At 43.9% G+C, this 18130-nt stretch overlaps 1 protein-coding gene across 1 annotated transcript; it reads left to right on the top strand.

The window, feature by feature from the left end:
* The first annotated feature begins 1132 nt into the window (after positions 1–1132).
* LOC144016401 (putative oxidoreductase YjmC) lies at positions 1133–17733 on the top strand. The gene is made up of 11 exons (XM_077517498.1): positions 1133–1299; positions 6640–6788; positions 6917–7105; positions 7969–8030; positions 8111–8164; positions 13508–13606; positions 13843–13978; positions 14874–14992; positions 15440–15535; positions 15873–15983; positions 17130–17733. The coding sequence occupies exons 1-11, from the start codon at positions 1292–1294 to the stop codon at positions 17193–17195; spliced, it is 1089 nt and encodes a 362-aa protein (XP_077373624.1). The 5' UTR covers positions 1133–1291; the 3' UTR covers positions 17196–17733.
* The last annotated feature ends 397 nt before the right edge of the window (positions 17734–18130 follow it).

Raw genomic sequence — 18130 nt, 5'->3', positions numbered from 1 at the left:
ACAAGCCAATTGTTCCACCGCCCACCATTTCAAACATCTTCAGTCTTTCTTTCTTTCTTTCTTTCTTTCTTTCTTTCTTTCTTTCTTTCTTTCTTTCTTTCTTTCTTTCTTTGTATAATAATGTATGTAAATGGAAACATGTAATGTATTTAATGTAATGTATCTATTATATCTTATGCCAGCTGAGATTTCGTACAGAAGTGTTAAGGAGTGGTTGTGACCACAACTCCTTTCTTAATTAAATTAACATGTAAAATATAGTCTTTTAATTTTATCCAACTAAAAGGTGATATTTTTTTCCCCCCAAAAAAGGCTGGGATTTTTTATTTTTTTTTATGTTAAACTCATATTTTTTTATGACTCGATTAATGTTATCTAATTATGCACAATATGTTCTGAAAAAAAGATAATTTAAAAATTTAAATACATTTTTTTATGTATCTAAAAAAGTACATTACTTTTAATATGATCACATTTTGTTTTTTCAAATTTATTTTAGTCGTAGTACACTTCCATTTGACGATAATATACAATAAAAAAAAATGTAGATATAACAAAAATAGAATAATTACCTTTTTTTAAATAACTTTTTTAGATACATCAAAATTAGATTAAAAAAATTATTTGTAGTAAACAAAAAAATACAAAGTACTATTTATATCATTTGTTGGTGTGGGAATCTTTTTTTTTTTTTTTTTTTTTCCCAGGCTTGGAAAAAGGTTTAACGTGATGTAATGAGGACTCGGTCCACCAGTGGGCGCCAGAAAGAACACTTTCAAACTTATACCAAAGGTCCTCAGTGTCAAAAGCTGGAAAACAAAACAAAAATAGAAAAGACCTTATCAAATATTTCTGAACTTTGGTTTCACCAAAAAGTACACTTCAATTCCAATGACTATTTCACGTTCTCCAGTTAGTCTTCTTCAATAATTAATTGAAGGTGTAAAAAAAAAATGTCCACTTAGGCCTTGTCATGTATTTGCTTGAGGGGAAGTGTTGCTCTTATCGATCAACAGCAGCTCCAGGTTACGTAACACCACAAGGCCCGTTAGTGTAACAAACCCTCCTACGCGGGACACACCCACACCCGACACACCCCGCCCCACTTTTAAATACACGCACACACATCTACACGTACCTGCTAGACACGACCCAGGGTGGGCGTGGCCACGGTCTGGAAGGGCAAGTTGGAGCCGAGTGAAGGCAACTCATGAGCAGAAGCAAGGACACAGCCAGCAGTTTTTCCTCTCTGCTTTCGCATCGGCGAGCGTAACGACACTCAGCGGGCAACATGAGCAGGTAAGAGGCCTCTGGTCACTTCCAAGGTCAACCCCAGGGTGACCTTTGTCTCATGCATGGACTCACTGTTCACTTCCTGCATTTGGGGATTTTTAATCACTTTTTTTTTTTTTTTTTTTAGTGGCGGTTTTGTTTTCATGCTTTTGCATGCCAACTTCTGCATTTTTTTTTTCTGCTTCCTCTGTAACATATATGCACATATTTTTGCACACAAAGTGGTCTTGTTCTAATTTTACGACCTATATAAATTCCTTGGGTGTTGTGTTTCCTCGCGTCACACCCGCCCGCTTCGCAAACATTGGGCACACCCGCACCGCCTCCATGCGAGTCAAAAATGTTGCCCCGACAAAGCGGCACATGACTGACAATGTTATCAGTTCACTAATGGCGTGTTTCGAGTGTATACATGCACAAAAGGTCAGCGGTTGGCAAACTCTTGACACCAAATACCACCGACTTAAAAAGACGTGTTAATCACTTTTCAAGTTTTCTTCCTAAAAAAAAAAAAAAAAAAAAAAAAAAAGTATTTGCAAGCCACCATAACATTATGCACAATGTGACTAGCGCGCTCAAATTATGTTGCTACTGTATTGCATGCATGTTAAAAACGTTCCTTTGATTCTTTGTTGCTTTGTACTAAAGTTCTTCTGTACTTCTTCCACGGTGTCAGAGAGGCAGGTCATGTGATCGGACCAGTTTGCCAACAAACAAACAAAACTGCACTTAAATAATGACTAAATTCAAACCTATGGATGAAAAGTTAGATAAATAAGAAAAAAGTGCACACAAGTGATTAATATTTAAAAACAAACAGTTCCAAAAGCTGACATGTAAATATACGGGACTTAAACATGAAATACAACAGAATTTATTTAATGAGCTGTACGGGATTTTTTTTTTCTTTTTTTCTTTAGGAAAAGAAATAAGTTCACAGTACTAGTGTAGCATTGTGCAACGTTTTAATTCAGCAATTCTTTTGCATACCACTAGAGGGAGCCCCTGTACAGCTAACGCCTCTAAAAAAAAATAACTCTCAAAGTACACCAACGTAAAGACATAAAATACTTTTTTTCCCTTCATCAATTATGCAACATCTGTTTCGATAATTAGCATAATGAGGGTAAAAAAAAATAAAATTAAAATAAATAACATCACCATAAAAGTATCCCACTTTTATCAACTTAAATATTGCTTGTAAGTGAGAAGAAAACTTATATATATTTGGTATTTTATTTATTTATTTTAACCAAAACCTCGCTCGTGTTGATTTTCAAAAATAAGGCCATAGATATTTACTTTTTTTTTTTTTTTTATATCACATTTTTGGCAAAGCAAGAAGTACCAATAGCTGTTGGTAAATGCCGGGAGTAAAAGTAAAAAGTAGTTCGCAAAATAAATACTCAAGTAAAGTACAGAGATTTTTTTTTTTTAAATACTAACAGGGCCTGAAAAAATATCACAGAAGTTGAGTAACGGAAAAAAAAAAAAAAAAAAAAAAAAATCAGCTATGTTAACATTAGCATTGTTAGCATGAGTATCACGTTCATGGGGAAAGTTACTTGTTTTACAAACTCCACAGAGGTACAAATGATTAGATGTGATCCTGCTTTAATATGAATTATTTGTTGATTTTCCTTTTGAGTTTTGCCCCTTTCATATGAGACCAGATTCCTTCCTATTTTAGCGGAGCTATGCTAATTAGCAGCAGTGTCAGGCGGGTTGAGAATGTCACACCCTCTTCTCGGGGCATACCGACACAGACCTTAAAAAAAAAAAAAAAAAAAAAAGTCATTCTTTGCTCTTTGTTCATATTTCACTTCCTTTACGGGAAGCTGCAAAATGAGTTAGCGAGACTTTTACCACTTGACTTATGTAAGATATTGCATAATTTTCCACTGAGACCCTCGACATGCCAGAAGGGCTGCTATGCATTAGAATCCCCCCCAACCCCCGCCCGATAAAAGTCCATCCTGCCAGCGCTGGGGCTCATGTTACACACGTACACATTTGTGCGTTCTGCATATGTGTGTCACAGAAGCCTTCTCGAGTGTCATCAAACCCACCGAAATTAATATAACACAAAGCATCGGATCCTGTATTACTTGGCAGCCTTCCACCGAAAGTGAAGCAACTCAGAATTGAAGGAAGGAGTTTTTTTTTTTTTTTTTTTTTTTGTAGATATGACACAGGTTTCTCACAAAAACTGTATTTGTTTTGATGTACTCATATTGGAAAGTCCTCAATGAACCAAATAAGCAAACATTCGCAGTCACATGATTACCAGTAAGTAAGAAAAATGAGGAAACAGTGCAGAACACAACACAATGTGTTTTTTTTTGTTTTTTTTTCCGGAGACGATCTGGTTCGGTCGTTGCCAACTTTCGCCGCAGTCCACATCTGGATGCAATTGTGCACATTCCCAAAAGATTCCCGAGCACCCCCAAAAAGGTCGAGAATACAAAAAAAAAGGATAGAGGACGAAAGGCCTTGAAGGGTTTCAGTTGCCATTTTGTTGCTTATTAGCACTTTCTTGTTTTCTTTTTGTTGTGTTGTTGTCATCCAAGTGTTATTCTTCGTGACATAACAGACCGACCGCATCTGGTGCTGATCAGGAGAACTGGCGCTCGTCAAGCATGTGACGGCAGGGAGAGATAGAAAGAAGAATGGGAATGTTTTTGTGAAACGTGGAGAGAAGAGAATTGTTGAAAAAAAGAAAGAAAGCAGGAATGTAGGCCAAAGAGGCACATACTGACTTTGTGATCACCCGAATCAACTTTACATCATGCAAGCGGAGGTTCTTACTTTGCGGGTTTTGATCTTCTGCATAGACTCCGGCGAGTCTATTTCTGCTTCCTTAAAGGGACACTTGACTCATTGAGCCATTTTCAGCAGTAAAAAGTTAATATTTTGTCTACAATTAATGTGATAAGTTCATTATTTTTCATGTACAATTAGTACCTTTAAAAAATAATTGTTCTACTTGCTGTCGACTGATGATGACATCACCTGTGCTGAGGAAGTAGGGCACGGCCAATCATGGCTCAGTTTACTGATCAAACCCAGAAAACTGGTGAGCCATGATTGGTCGTGACCTACTTCCTCAGCACTCGTGATGTCATCAGTTGACAGCAACAGGAAAAATTACTTTTTTAAGGTATTAATTGTACATAAAAAATAATGATGTTATCAAATTAATTCTGCACAAAATATGAACTTTTCACTGCTGAAAATTGTCCAATGAATCCCTGTTAATGTCGAAAAGTGTGCGCGCCTCTCCTGATCCGAATTTAAAAGGAATAGAGTAGAATCGCTTCCAATGGCGAGGAAATAAGTCATCTGTGTTCACTCCCACAACGGCGGAATCAAAAACCAATTTCTACCCATGTGCAAGACTGTCTCCGAAAATTTGAATATTGTGATCAAGTTCTTTATTTTCTGTAATGCAATTAAAAAAAAAACAAAAATGCCACACATTCTGGATTCCTTACAAATCAACTGAAATATTGCAGGCTTTTTATTATTTTAATATTGCTGATTATGGTTTACAGCTTAAGAAAACTCGAATATCCTATCTCAAAATATTAGAATATTTCCTTAGACCAAGTAAAAAAAAGAAATCCATAATTAGCAATATTAAAACAATAAAAGGCTTGAAATATTCCAGTTGATTTGTAATGAATCCAGAATGTATGACATTTCTGCTTATTTAATTGCATTGAAGAAAATTTTGGACTTTATTACAATATTCTAATTTTCTGAGACAGTCCTGTATTTCGGACTCATGAATATTGTGAAAATTAATCCATATTATTAAAGTAATATCGGCAATCTGTACGAACAACGACATATTTTGCTGGGATTAAAGGCATCATTTTCTGAGAATGGTAGTTTTATGATATTAAAAATTCATAAATACATATCCACTGTACATATTTATTCTTGTAATATTGCACTTTTTATTCTGGAAATGGACACAGTTACTCTGAGAAAATGCCCAAAGCTAAAGAGGAGAAAATGATTTCTTTTGTGCTTTTCTTTTTATTGATTCAATAATTTATTGACAGATTCTAAAAATATAAGAGACAAATTTAACAACCAAGTGTTTCAGCCTTTACTATTTGAGACTGCATCAACTCGCACTCCATTTTGTCAATTTTGTTTTTAAGCCGAGGGAACATCCTGTCGCCGACGATGACTGACCGGCAAAGTCACTTGCACTTGCGACGGTTCCCACGTGACCGTGTTGTGTCGAAAGCACAAGCAAGAGAAAAGACAGAAAGAATGAAAGAAGCCTTTCTGTCTGTCCGACGCGCGTCATCTGATGTGCGGTGATCTGCCAGCTATTTTACTGCCTAAAATTAGCATCGGGCCAGCTTTAGTGAACAAAAGAAGTTGCTGTACAACCGCCGATGATTTACAGTGAGGACGTTATGTAACGGCGTGCTCATCTGTTTGGATGCATTGCAGCACTGCAGATGTACATTGCTTTTTTTTTTTTTAACCTCATGCACTCCCTTTTTGAAACACTTATATGAAGTTGGTCTATTGCAGTGCTTCTCAAATAGTGGGGCGGGCCCCACCCCAGGGGGGCGCGAGGCTCCATCAAGGGGGGCGCGTTTGACCTTGGGGAACATGCTTTTTTTTTAAAAAAATTAAAATAATTTTTATTTTTTTTAACTGTCCTAGAATAAAGTGCAATTGCACCTCCACTACATTAGGGGGCAGTGGCGCTCTCATTATTGGCAGAGAGTGCGCAGGGAGCATTCGCTCGGTGGTGTAGGGGTTTTGTTTGCACTGAGCATGTGCAAAAAAAATAAATAAATATAAAAATCAGCACAAATTATTTTATATTTTTGTTTTGCAGGTTAAAGTTGTTGTTGTTGTTTTTTTTTATATATATTGTGCTCCTGAGTTAATGTTGGAGATCAGTTTGAATGCATTATTATTCATTGATTTTATGTTAATTTTATTTTTCCGTATCATATGGTTTGACATGGTCAGTCAAAAAAAATGTTTATAGTTTAATTAAGGACTTATTTTTGAATTTCAGATGCACTTTAAATCTTTTCTGTTGCAGTCAATAAAGCTATTCTTTGTTGTAAGTTGGTCCATATTTGTTTCTTTTTTTATTCTCTTATATGTTACAGTGTTATGCAGAGGTGTGCTTATAACAATTTTATAGACAAATTATACTATTTATAGTCGCTGGGGGAGGGAGGGGGGGGGGGGGCGAGATGTTTTCTTCTTACTGGGGGGGGGGGGGGGGGGGCATGACAGAAAATAATTGAGAAGCACTGGTCTATTGCGACATTGAACTTATGTCTCTCTCCTCATTTGTAGGTGTTTGATTACCCAGCAGGAGGTGCAGAGTTTCATCGAGAGGTGCATGATGGCGGTGGGCACCAAGCAGCATCACGCCCGCAGCCTGGCGCAGGTTCTGGTGGAGGGCGACCACAGAGGTCACTACAGCCACGGGCTGAACAGGATGGGTCAGTTTAGCCAAGCGTAACATCTCTGTTATGCCAAGGAGAGCCACATTTGTGCCGATGCACTTCCAGTTTGACTTGAAATGTCATTTGGTGCTGTTTTTTGTTGTTTCCCCCCCCCCCCCCGACAGACATGTACGTGAAAGACGTTAAGACGGGAATCTGCGCCAAGGACGGCGAGCCTGTCGTGGATAAGGAGAGTCCCGCCACGGCGCTGGTGGACGGGAGGAACCTCCTGGGCCCCGTGGTGGGGAACTTCTGCATGGATCTGGCCATCAAGAAGGCCAAAGACGTCGGGATCGGATGGGTGGTGGCGCACGGTGAGGGAAAAAAACAAGGACTCATATTATATTATGTACTCTACTGACACCTGTGGCAGAAAAATAAAACTACACACACCCTTCACTTACAAGCACACGTGACGTCTGTCACATAAGGCAGGAAATTCAAACCTGAATCAGTCTGAAAACTATTGGCCAGAGGCTTGCAGTACCATTGTGAACAGCTAAGGTGTTAAACTGCTAATTATCAGTCATAAACGTTCATATAAAATGATTGTTGTAAAGCTATTGTTGGGCAAATTGTTACATAGAGCAACTTCAATACATTGCTAATTTAATTTGAGTAGTTACTCAAATAATGCTAACAGAATTGCAAATCAATGCTAATCCTAGTTTTTGATCAAGAGAACATGCTAGCTTGTTTGCTGCTATGCTAACTAGCTAACTTGAGTATATGACTTAATAATAAAGAAAACGTTTATATTAATATCTTTTTCTGATAATCATGTCACAATCACGTCAAATTGCACAAACCTTTAAAGATTATTGACTATACTCCACCCGTTTCCTGCTTAGTGTGTTTACTGTTAAAAGTGGTTTGTGGCTCAAGCTAATAAAAGTGAGAAAGAAATGTTGTTGTGTTACTATGTATTATAATACCACAATGGCACATTATTTAAAGAAAACCATCTGTAATCATTGACGAAGAAAGAGATTAGATCAAAAATGGTCAAAAAAATGGTCATAATTGGACATCAAACAACCTATACAGTCATATTGGTATTTTGTGCTAGCTGTTATGTCAATACTGTATCATAACAGACAACAATATAATCTCATGTTATGTTGACATTTCCTCCAAATATTAAATACGTGTCATGTATGTGACCTGTCTGTTGTAGGTTCCAACCACTATGGCATCGCCGGCTACTACGCCATGCAAGCTCTGAAGGAGAACATGATCGTGAGTCAATAAAATGTCTGCCACTCCTACTTCAGTCTCGTTTGCTTTATCTAAACAAACTGGTTGTGACTCCAACATAGGGGATGTCCTTCACCAACACGTCCCCTCTGGTGGTCCCCACACGTGGAAAAGAGGTCAGCAAATCTTCTTCTTCTTCTTCAGGTTTCTTCTTCTTCTTCTTCTTCTTCTAGCTTCTTCTTCTTCTTCTTCTTCTTCTTCTTCTTCTTCTTCTTCTTCTAGCTTCTTCTTCTTCTTCTTCTTCTCCTAGATTCTTCTTCTTCTAGCTTCTTCTTCTTCTTCTTCTTCTTCTTCTTCTTCTTCTTCTTCTAGCTTCTTCTTCTTCTTCTTCTTCCAACTTCTTCTTCTTCTTCTTTTTCTAGTTTCTTCTTCTTCTTCTAGCTTCTTCTTCTTCTTTTTCTAGTTTCTTCTTCTTGTAGCTTCTTCTTCTACTTCTAGCTTCTTCTTCTTCTTTTTCTAGTTTCTTCTTCTACTTCTAGCTTCTTCTTCTTCTTCTTCTCCTCCTAGCTCCTTCTCCTTCTTCTAGCTTCTTATAGATTCTTCTTCTTCTCCTTCTTCTAGCTTCTTCTTCTTCTTCTTTTTCTAGTTTCTTCTTCTTCTAGCTTCTTCTCCTTCTTCTAGCTTCTTCTCCTTCTTCTTCTTCCAACTTCTTCTTCTTCTTCTTTTTCTAGTTTCTTCTTCTTCTTCTAGCTTCTTCTTCTTCTTTTTCTAGTTTCTTCTTCTTGTAGCTTCTTCTTCTACTTCTAGCTTCTTCTTCTTCTTTTTCTAGTTTCTTCTTCTACTTCTAGCTTCTTCTTCTTCTTCTTCTCCTCCTAGCTCCTTCTCCTTCTTCTAGCTTCTTATAGATTCTTCTTCTTCTCCTTCTTCTAGCTTCTTCTTCTTCTTCTTTTTCTAGTTTCTTCTTCTTCTAGCTTCTTCTCCTTCTTCTAGCTTCTTCTCCTTCTTCTAGATTCTTCTTCTTTGTCAGGACTCAAAAGTGTGGTGGTGGACCCAAATGCAGGAGGCGGACAAGTCAGGGAGGCAGAGGTGCGAAAACGGAGTAAATTTAATCAAACAAAACTAAAGTTGCAAACAGGGCTTGGTAACAAAGAATAACAAAATACCGAAGGGAAAAACAATACACGAGCAGCCTTAACTATGGGAGCAGGGACGTGGGGCAACAAGAACAATGAACCGGCAAACACTGACACGAAAACCAGTAACTAAATACACACACTAATTACACACGACGAGACACAGCTGGGCAAGACACAAATGGAAGGGGGTGCTGATTGGTTGGCACATGAGGACGGGCAGGTACACACAGGTGGAAAGGAAAGGCTAAACGAGACTAGGGAAAACCAGGAAGTCAGAACATAAACATGACAAACTACAAACCCAACAAAAAACAAAGCAAAAAACCACCCTAAACAGAACCAAAACATGACAGTACCCCCCCTTCAAGGGACAGCTCCCAGATGTCCCATAAGGTCCAAAAACAACAAAACAGGCGGGAGGGTGCATGGCCCACTATCAAGGGCAGTCCAAAAAAAAACAAACAAAATGCCAAAAGCCTAGAGGTGGCCAGACGAGGAGTGCCCAGAGGGCCAGTCAGGTGGGCGTCCCGGACGCCAGACGGGGAGTGCCCGGCGGGGCCGGTCCGGTGGGCGTCCCGGACGCCAGACGGGGAGTGCCCGGCGGGGCCGGTCCGGTGGGCGTCCTCGACGCCCAACGAGTAGCAGAGGTGGCGGCGGGATGGTCGCCGCCAGACGAGGAGCTGGAGGCGACGGCCTCAAGTCGTGCGCCGCCAGGGTTGACGCTGGCGGAGGCGGCCGCTGGCCGGGCGCCGCCGGAACTGGTGCATGCGAAGGCGGCCGCTGGCCGGGCGCCGCCGGAACTGGTGCAGGCGATGGCGGCCGCTGGCCGGGCGCCGCCGGAACTGGTGCAGGCGATGGCGGCCGCTGGCCGGGCGCCGCCGGAACTGGTGCAGGCGATGGCGGCCGCTGGCCGGGCGCCGCCGGAACTGGTGCAGGCGATGGCGGCCGCTGGCCCGGCGCCGCCGGAACTGGTGCAGGCGATGGCGGCCGCTGGCCCGGCGCCGCCGGAACTGGTGCAGGCGATGGCGGCCGCTGGCCGGGCGCCGCCGGAACTGGTGCAGGCGATGGCGGCCGCTGGCCGGGCGCCGCCGGAACTGGTGCAGGCGATGGCGGCCGCTGGCCGGGCGCCGCCGGAACTGGTGCAGGCGATGGCGGCCGCTGGCCGGGCGCCGCCGGAACTGGTGCAGGCGATGGCGGCCGCTGGCCGGGCGCCGCCGGAACTGGTGCAGGCGATGGCGGCCGCTGGCCGGGCGCCGCCGGAACTGGTGCAGGCGATGGCGGCCGCTGGCCGGGCGCCGCCGGAACTGGTGCAGGCGATGGCGGCCGCTGGCCGGGCGCCGCCGGAACTGGTGCAGGCGATGGCGGCCGCTGGCCGGGCGCCGCCGGAACTGGTGCAGGCGATGGCGGCCGCTGGCCGGGCGCCGCCGGAACTGGTGCAGGCGATGGCGGCCGCTGGCCCGGCGCCGCCGGAACTGGTGCAGGCGATGGCGGCCGCTGGCCGGGCGCCGCCGGAACTGGTGCAGGCGATGGCGGCCGCTGGCCGGGCGCCGCCGGAACTGGTGCAGGCGATGGCGGCCGCTGGCCGGGCGCCGCCGGAACTGGTGCAGGCGAAGGCGGCCGCTGGCCGGGCGCCGCCGGAACTGGTGCAGGCGAAGGCGGCCGCTGGCCGGGCGCCGCCGGAACTGGTGCAGGAGAAGGCGGCCGCTGGCCGGGCGCCGCCGGAACTAGTGCAAGCGAAGGCGGCCGCTGGCCAGGCGCCGCCGGTCGAGGAGCAGGAGGCGGCGGCCGCAATCCATGCGCCGCCGGACGAGGAACAGAAGGCGGCGGCCGCAATCCATGCGCCGCCGGACGAGGAACAGGAGGCGGCGGCCGCAATCCATGCGCCGCCGGACGAGGAACAGGAGGCGGCGGCCGCAATCCATGCGCCGCCGGACGAGGAACAGGAGGCGGCGGCCGCAATCCATGCGCCGCCGGACGAGGAACAGGAGGCGGCGGCCGCAATCCATGCGCCGCCTGACGAGGAACAGGAGGCGGCGGCCGCAATCCATGCGCCGCCTGACAAGGAACAGGAGGCGGCGGCCGCAATCCATGCGCCGCCTGACGAGGAACAGGAGGCGGCGGCCGCAATCCATGCGCCGCCGGACGAGGAACAGGAGGCGGCGGCCGCAATCCATGCGCCGCCGGACGAGGAACAGGAGGCGGCGGCCGCAATCCATGCGCCGCCGGACGAGGAACAGGAGGCGGCGGCCGCAATCCATGCGCCGCCGGACGAGGAACAGGAGGCGGCGGCCGCATTCCATGCGCCGCCTGACGAGGAACAGGAGGCGGCGGCCGCAATCCATGCGCCGCCTGACGAGGAACAGGAGGCGGCGGCCGCAATCCATGCGCCGCCTGACGAGGAACAGGAGGTGGCGGCCGCAATCCATGCGCCGCCTGACGAGGAACAGGAGGTGGCGGCCGCAATCCATGCGCCGCCTGACGAGGAACAGGAGGTGGCGGCACAGGCGAAGCGGCCAGGGGCTGCGGCGGCAGCGGCACAGGCGAAGCGGCCAGGGGCTGCGGCGGCAGCGGCACAGGCGAAGCGGCCAGGGGCTGCGGCGGCAGCGGCACAGGCGAAGCGGCCAGGGGCTGCGGCGGCAGCGGCACAGGCGAAGCGGCCAGGGGCTGCGGCGGCAGCGGCACAGGCGAAGCGGCCAGGGGCTGCGGCGGCAGCGGCACAGGCGAAGCGGCCAGGGGCTGCGGCGGCAGCGGCACAGGCGAAGCGGCCAGGGGCTGCGGCGGCAGCGGCACGGGCGAAGCGGCCAGGGGCTGCGGCGGCAGCGGCACGGGCGAAGCGGCCAGGGGCTGCGGCGGCAGCGGCACAGGCTGCAGCTTGGGTCTCCTCTGCCTCCTCCTCTGTCTGCGGGAAGCTGGGGCTGTAGTCACACCAGCCTGTTGACCAAGGGACCGGGGAACTCGAGACACACCAGGGACTAAGTTAAGGGGTGCATCAACAGACGAAACAAGACTAGGAAGGGGTGTAAGTGACTTTGACAGGGAACGTGCAAACAAAAAACTATAAAAGCTTTCACTCGCACTCAAACCAAACTTGGTGTGCTCACTCACTTCACATTCATCCTCTAAGTCAGAATCAAAATCAAACTCGGGAACGTGGTCAACAAAAACGTGGGGTGACAAAATTGTGTCATAAGGAAGTGCACTGGGGGAACTACTAGGTGAACAAAAACTGGTGTCCAAATCAGAATAGTTTAACTCGGTGTCTGTGAGCTCAAAATCAGAATCACTTAAATAACTGTAAAGGGAATCACAAGGAGGTGAACTGGGTAAATATGCTTTAACGGGTGAGGAGGACACGGAGACACAAGAACCAGAAAAGAAAGCTGAACCTACACAGAGGGAACGGGGTTGGTCAACAGGCTGATGGCGTCTGGGAGCTGGCCGACGTCGTGCCGGTCGGCACCGGCTCCCTGCTGGGTCCTTTCGTGGTCGGTTCATTCTGTCAGGACTCAAAAGTGTGGTGGTGGACCCAAATGCAGGAGGCGGACAAGTCAGGGAGGCAGAGGTGCGAAAACGGAGTAAATTTAATCAAACAAAACTAAAGTTGCAAACAGGGCTTGGTAACAAAGAATAACAAAATACCGAAGGGAAAAACAATACACGAGCAGCCTTAACTATGGGAGCAGGGACGTGGGGCAACAAGAACAATGAACCGGCAAACACTGACACGAAAACCAGTAACTAAATACACACACTAATTACACACGACGAGACACAGCTGGGCAAGACACAAATGGAAGGGGGTGCTGATTGGTTGGCACATGAGGACGGGCAGGTACACACAGGTGGAAAGGAAAGGCTAAACGAGACTAGGGAAAACCAGGAAGTCAGAACATAAACATGACAAACTACAAACCCAACAAAAAACAAAGCAAAAAACCACCCTAAACAGAACCAAAACATGACATTCTTCTTCTTCTTGTTCTTCTTCTTCTTTTTCTAGTTTCTTCTTCTACTTCTAGCTTCTTCTTCTTCTTCTTCTTCTTCTTCTTCTTCTTCTTCTCCTTCTTCTAGCTTCTTCTAGATTCTTCTTCTACTTCTAGCTTCTTCTCCTTCTTCTTTTTTTTTTTATTGTATAATTTTAAACAAGTTATACAACGAACTTGAGAACAATTCACACACACACACGTCATTAATACAAGAAAAAAACCAAAAACAAATACGCAAATAAGCCAGGGGGTGACTTAAATAAAAACATTAAAGAAAGAGCATAAAGCCACAGTTCTCATTGCTTTCCTGTTTGTCGAGTTGCTTCTTCTCCTTCTTCTTCTTCTTCTTCTTCTTCTTGAACTTTTCTAGTTTATTAAGTCAAGCTGTTGTTTGTAGTGCACCTTGGGCACCAACCCCCTGAGTGTGGCAGCGCCGTCCAAAGATGGCGACAGCTTCGTCCTGGACATGGCTACGTCCGCGGTCGCCCTTGGAAAAGTGAGTACGTTGATGCCAACAGGCTTCTCTTACCAGTTGCAGTTTTGAAACAACCTTCTTCATACTCCTTGGGATTATTACCAATTTATTGATTTTTATTGACACCAAACTGAAACAGACTTTTTTTTGTTTTTTTCTGCCCCACTTCTAAAAATTTCCACTGGTGTCCTTCCATGACTGCATAAGGACACCTCTAGATTTTGGTGTGAGACATTTTTTGTTGCGTGTGCACGCAGGTGGAGCTGCACGAGCGTCGCGGTGACACCATCCCGGAGGGATGGGGCTGCGACGCCCAGGGCAAGATCACTGCCGATCCCAAGAAAGTTCTGAGCGGAGGAGGCTTGGTTCCCATCGGCGGCAGCGAGGCCACAGGTCTGCTCTAACGTCTCATCGAGTCTCACTGAACATGCTCATCCTCAAATCCTCAACCCAGTTTTTGGAGTCTGACCCACACTTGCCAATTTATGTACATAAGCACAGTTTTTGTTGTACTGTACTGTAAAAGCCCACAAAATTGCCATCCGCTGAGCCTAAGAATAATAACAACAAGAAAGCGAAACAAATTACAAGTGTGCCTTTACACCATATGCTCGGGTACATTCTTGTTTTGGTAAAAAATGAACATTGTTAAATTACCACCTCACAAGAGCATTATTAAAACTCATTTGCTCCCAATAACATGTAAATATGTTTTTTTTTAAATGTTGTAAGTGTCCCAAAGACGTATTTATACGTTTTTTTTGTTTTTTTGTTTTTTAATGCTAGAGCATACAGAAGGCTTTGATGCAGCCTCTCAACTGCAAAGAACGGTTGTGGAAATGGTAGTTATTACACAAACGGCCAGCAGGTGCCAGCAGAGCAAAGGAGATCAACCAGGGCCATGTAGAAAAAAAGCTCAATTACTTACAATTTTAAATAGATTTATGAAAACTGATGAAACTTGGCTAATTGCTGCGAAACGGAAACAAATAGAAACATACTTTTTTTTCCTGATGAAAGAAGAGACTTTAATCTTTCTTTTGGTAGGTTCCATGCTTTTATAGCAATTGCACACAATATTCTGTGGGCCTTGCAAAATCAGTAAAAATCAAGTAAAACAGCCGGGAGCGAACGGGATTGCGAAATGTGAAAATGGCTGCGAGTGAATGAGTTAAAAGTTTTCAAGGCACACCTCTTGTGTTGGACCTGATTTGTGTGTACCTAATGAAGTGTCCCATGAGTGTGAAACAAACTGAATTGTATACTATTGTGTGTTTTTGTCGTCCAGGAGGGTACAAAGGTTACGGCCTTGGAATGATGGTCGAGGTGTTCTGCGGTATCCTGGCTGGCGCCAAATACAGCAACCATGTCCGCACATGGAAAGTGACCGACAGGGTTGCCGACTTGGTAGGTTCCGCAGTTTGAGTCTTTGATGTGTAAATGAGGAAACTGGCAACAACTGCAGACTATAGTGTGATTTCTGTTGTGAAAATCATTGAATAAAAAATAGATAAAATGTAGATGTATGTTTTTTTTTTTTTTTTTTTTTTTACAAAAGTCATACTTTTGTACACATGTAAACATATCAGAAACATATCAGATTTGTCAAGTTAAATGGATTTGATATATACCATTGTGAGGTAAATCAAGACTATATGGCATATATTCTTTTACTGAGGACCTGACACTAAGTCTCTATAGAAAATGAACAGTATATAAGCGTTAAGCAAATTCATCCTATGCCATGTTGCTTTAACCCACTGAATGTTTTCACTCTTTGCCGTGGGGGTCATTGAACTCGTCGGCGCCATAACCAAAGCGGCTTCTGTTCTGTGTGCGCGTGTGTTTTCACAGGGTCAGTGTTTCGTGGCAATCAACCCGGAGAACTTCGCTCCCGGGTTCACCAACCGCATGGCGGACCTGCTGGCCATCCAGAGAGGACTGGACCCTGTGAGTGCTTGGCAGGAACACAAAGTCTGACAAACAATGTCCAGTTCAACAGCATCATGTTTATTTATAGATATACTTGAAGAAAAATGTAACATATATGACATTGTTTTTTATTAACTAAAGAAATAATTTCAAAATGTCCTGATTAGATCAATAAAAAAAATAACTGGAATAAACAAATTACAATGGAAGGAAATTATATGTAATGTGAATAAATACATAACTGAATAAAAATGTATATATAAATACAATTTGGAAATGAAAACATCTAAAAAAAAAAAAAAGCAGCAACAACAACAACAAGATTGGATACATTTTTGTTGTTATTTTGCTACAGGCTGAGGCCGATGCTCCTGTCCTGACCGCCGGAGATCCCGAGAGGGCCAACATCGCCAAGTGCGAGAAGATGGGCGGCATCTCGTACCACATCAATGTCGTCAACTACATGGTAGGAGCAAGTCAGGGAAAAAAACAAAAACAAAAAAACACCACCATCTTTGTTTATTTATAGATCTCAAATGAGAAATAAATTATTTGCAGATGTTAATTTTATCACACAATAAATGTAAAACCAGGATCTTTTTATGCAGTCTGTACACACTACTGTGCATTGTATATATCATATTGAATGTAATATTATTTAATATTTAGAGCCATTCTATACCAAGTGACTAAGTGACTGCCTAAAAAAAAAACAACTAACAAGCTATTTTTTTTACGACACCGCCACCCGCTGGAGCTGAGGGTTAACTGCACAAACACTCGATGGTTGGACTGACACACTCCATTGCTGCTAAAAACATAATAATAATAATAATCCATCCATCCATTTTCTTGATTCCTCACAAGGGTCGCGGGGGCTGCTGGCGCCTATCTCAGCTGGCGGGGGACACCCTGGACTGGTTGCCAACCAATCGCAGGGCACACAGAGACGAACAACCATCCACACTCACAAGCACACCTAGGGACAATTCGGAGCGCCCAATTAACCTGCCATGCATGTCTTTGGAATGTGGGAGGAGACCGGAGTACCCGGAGAAGACCCACGCGGGCACGGGGAGAACATGCAAACTCCACCCAGGAAGGTCCGAGCCTGGACTCGAACCGGAGACCTCAGAACTGGGAAGCGGACATGCTAACCACTCGACTACCGTGCCGCAATAATAATAATAATAATAATAATAATAATAATAATAATAATAATAATAATAATAATAATAATAATAATAATAATAATAATAATAATAATAATAATAATAATAATAATAATAATAATAATAATAATAATAGAAGAGTGGACTTACCTTGGGTCTGCCCTGGGTCAGAAAAATTAGTTTGATGATGTAATTTCTTCCATTGGTCATTAAGAGGAAGTGAGTGGTGGTGTGGGGGGGCGGGATCATTGTAATTTGTGCTCAATAGTGATTTGATATTTAAAATAATATTTTAGGACTCACTTTCATCACAGCTTTACTTTAGTCTCAGAGCAACTGCATATTTCTGTATTTTGTGCATTGATTATTTGACATTTTATCGGTGAGGGCGAAAATGCCCTTTTAACTCTGGAATGACACGTTTCTTTGTTTGATTTCAGAACGAATGTGCCAAGAAAGAGGGTGTCAGTCCTCTGCTGCCTTGTGACAAAATCATTCCAGAGTAGAAGTGACAACTTGTCTCCTGAGCATCCTCCTCCATGCCAGCAGGCTGGTTGGCGTCTTTCAATAACGCGACCAAATGAAATTTTTGCTGTGGTGTCGAAGAGACAAAAAAAACAACTAATTGTCAATAAGGGACTGGGAGAAATTAATGTTTTAGTCATATTTAGTATGTCTGACACTCTAGTACAATGCAACATGTCGGCTGTTACTTTGACTACAAATTCTGCACCTTTCTTTTCATTGATCCCGTTGCATGTTTTTACTTGACTGAATAAATGAAGACTCAGTGTTGCCTTACAAGTCCAGCCGATGCCGTCATCACTCGGCAACTCAGTGAAGCGATGCGGTTCGAGAAACGAGTGAATGTACTGTGAAAGTGCCTAGAGTAGGCGTATGTGATGTTCTAAGAACATTTTTAATTGCATGACTTATTTTTATATATACAATATACAGCAAAACTCTATGAAGGCCTCTCCCTGCTCATTGTTCTCAGCCATATTTCAAGTGCCTTATTCTTTGCAATAAAATCATATTACACAACATGTTGTCCTTCTTCAGCATATGACATATATTAGGCTACAACATATCCTATTTTGACAAAACAAAGAATCATATTTCGGAAGTGTAGTCTTAGTGCAGCTGTAGACGCAAAAAGGCACATTTTCTGATAGTGTTTTTAAAAGCCGGTCCTCATTTTGGTGATGCAATTATTTTTATAAATTAAAATGGCAGTTATCGTCTTGGGTTGTGGCTGTTTGATCTAGCAGTAGATTTCATGCAACATTTTTTTTTTTTTAACCTTTTCAGAGTAATTTAGGATTTATGTTAAGAAACGACACTTAATAACTTGCTACTTATTTGTATCTGTTAATTTATTTGCGAACAATTTTATTTATTTATTTGGTTGGTGTATCTATGACACTTCCTCCTCGGGCGC

Source organism: Festucalex cinctus, chromosome 3, assembly GCF_051991245.1.
Source record: "Festucalex cinctus isolate MCC-2025b chromosome 3, RoL_Fcin_1.0, whole genome shotgun sequence".
NCBI classification, from domain to species: domain Eukaryota; kingdom Metazoa; phylum Chordata; class Actinopteri; order Syngnathiformes; family Syngnathidae; genus Festucalex; species Festucalex cinctus.
The sequence above is the reverse complement of the archived record's forward strand: the minus strand, read 5'-3'. Positions and strand labels throughout refer to the sequence as shown.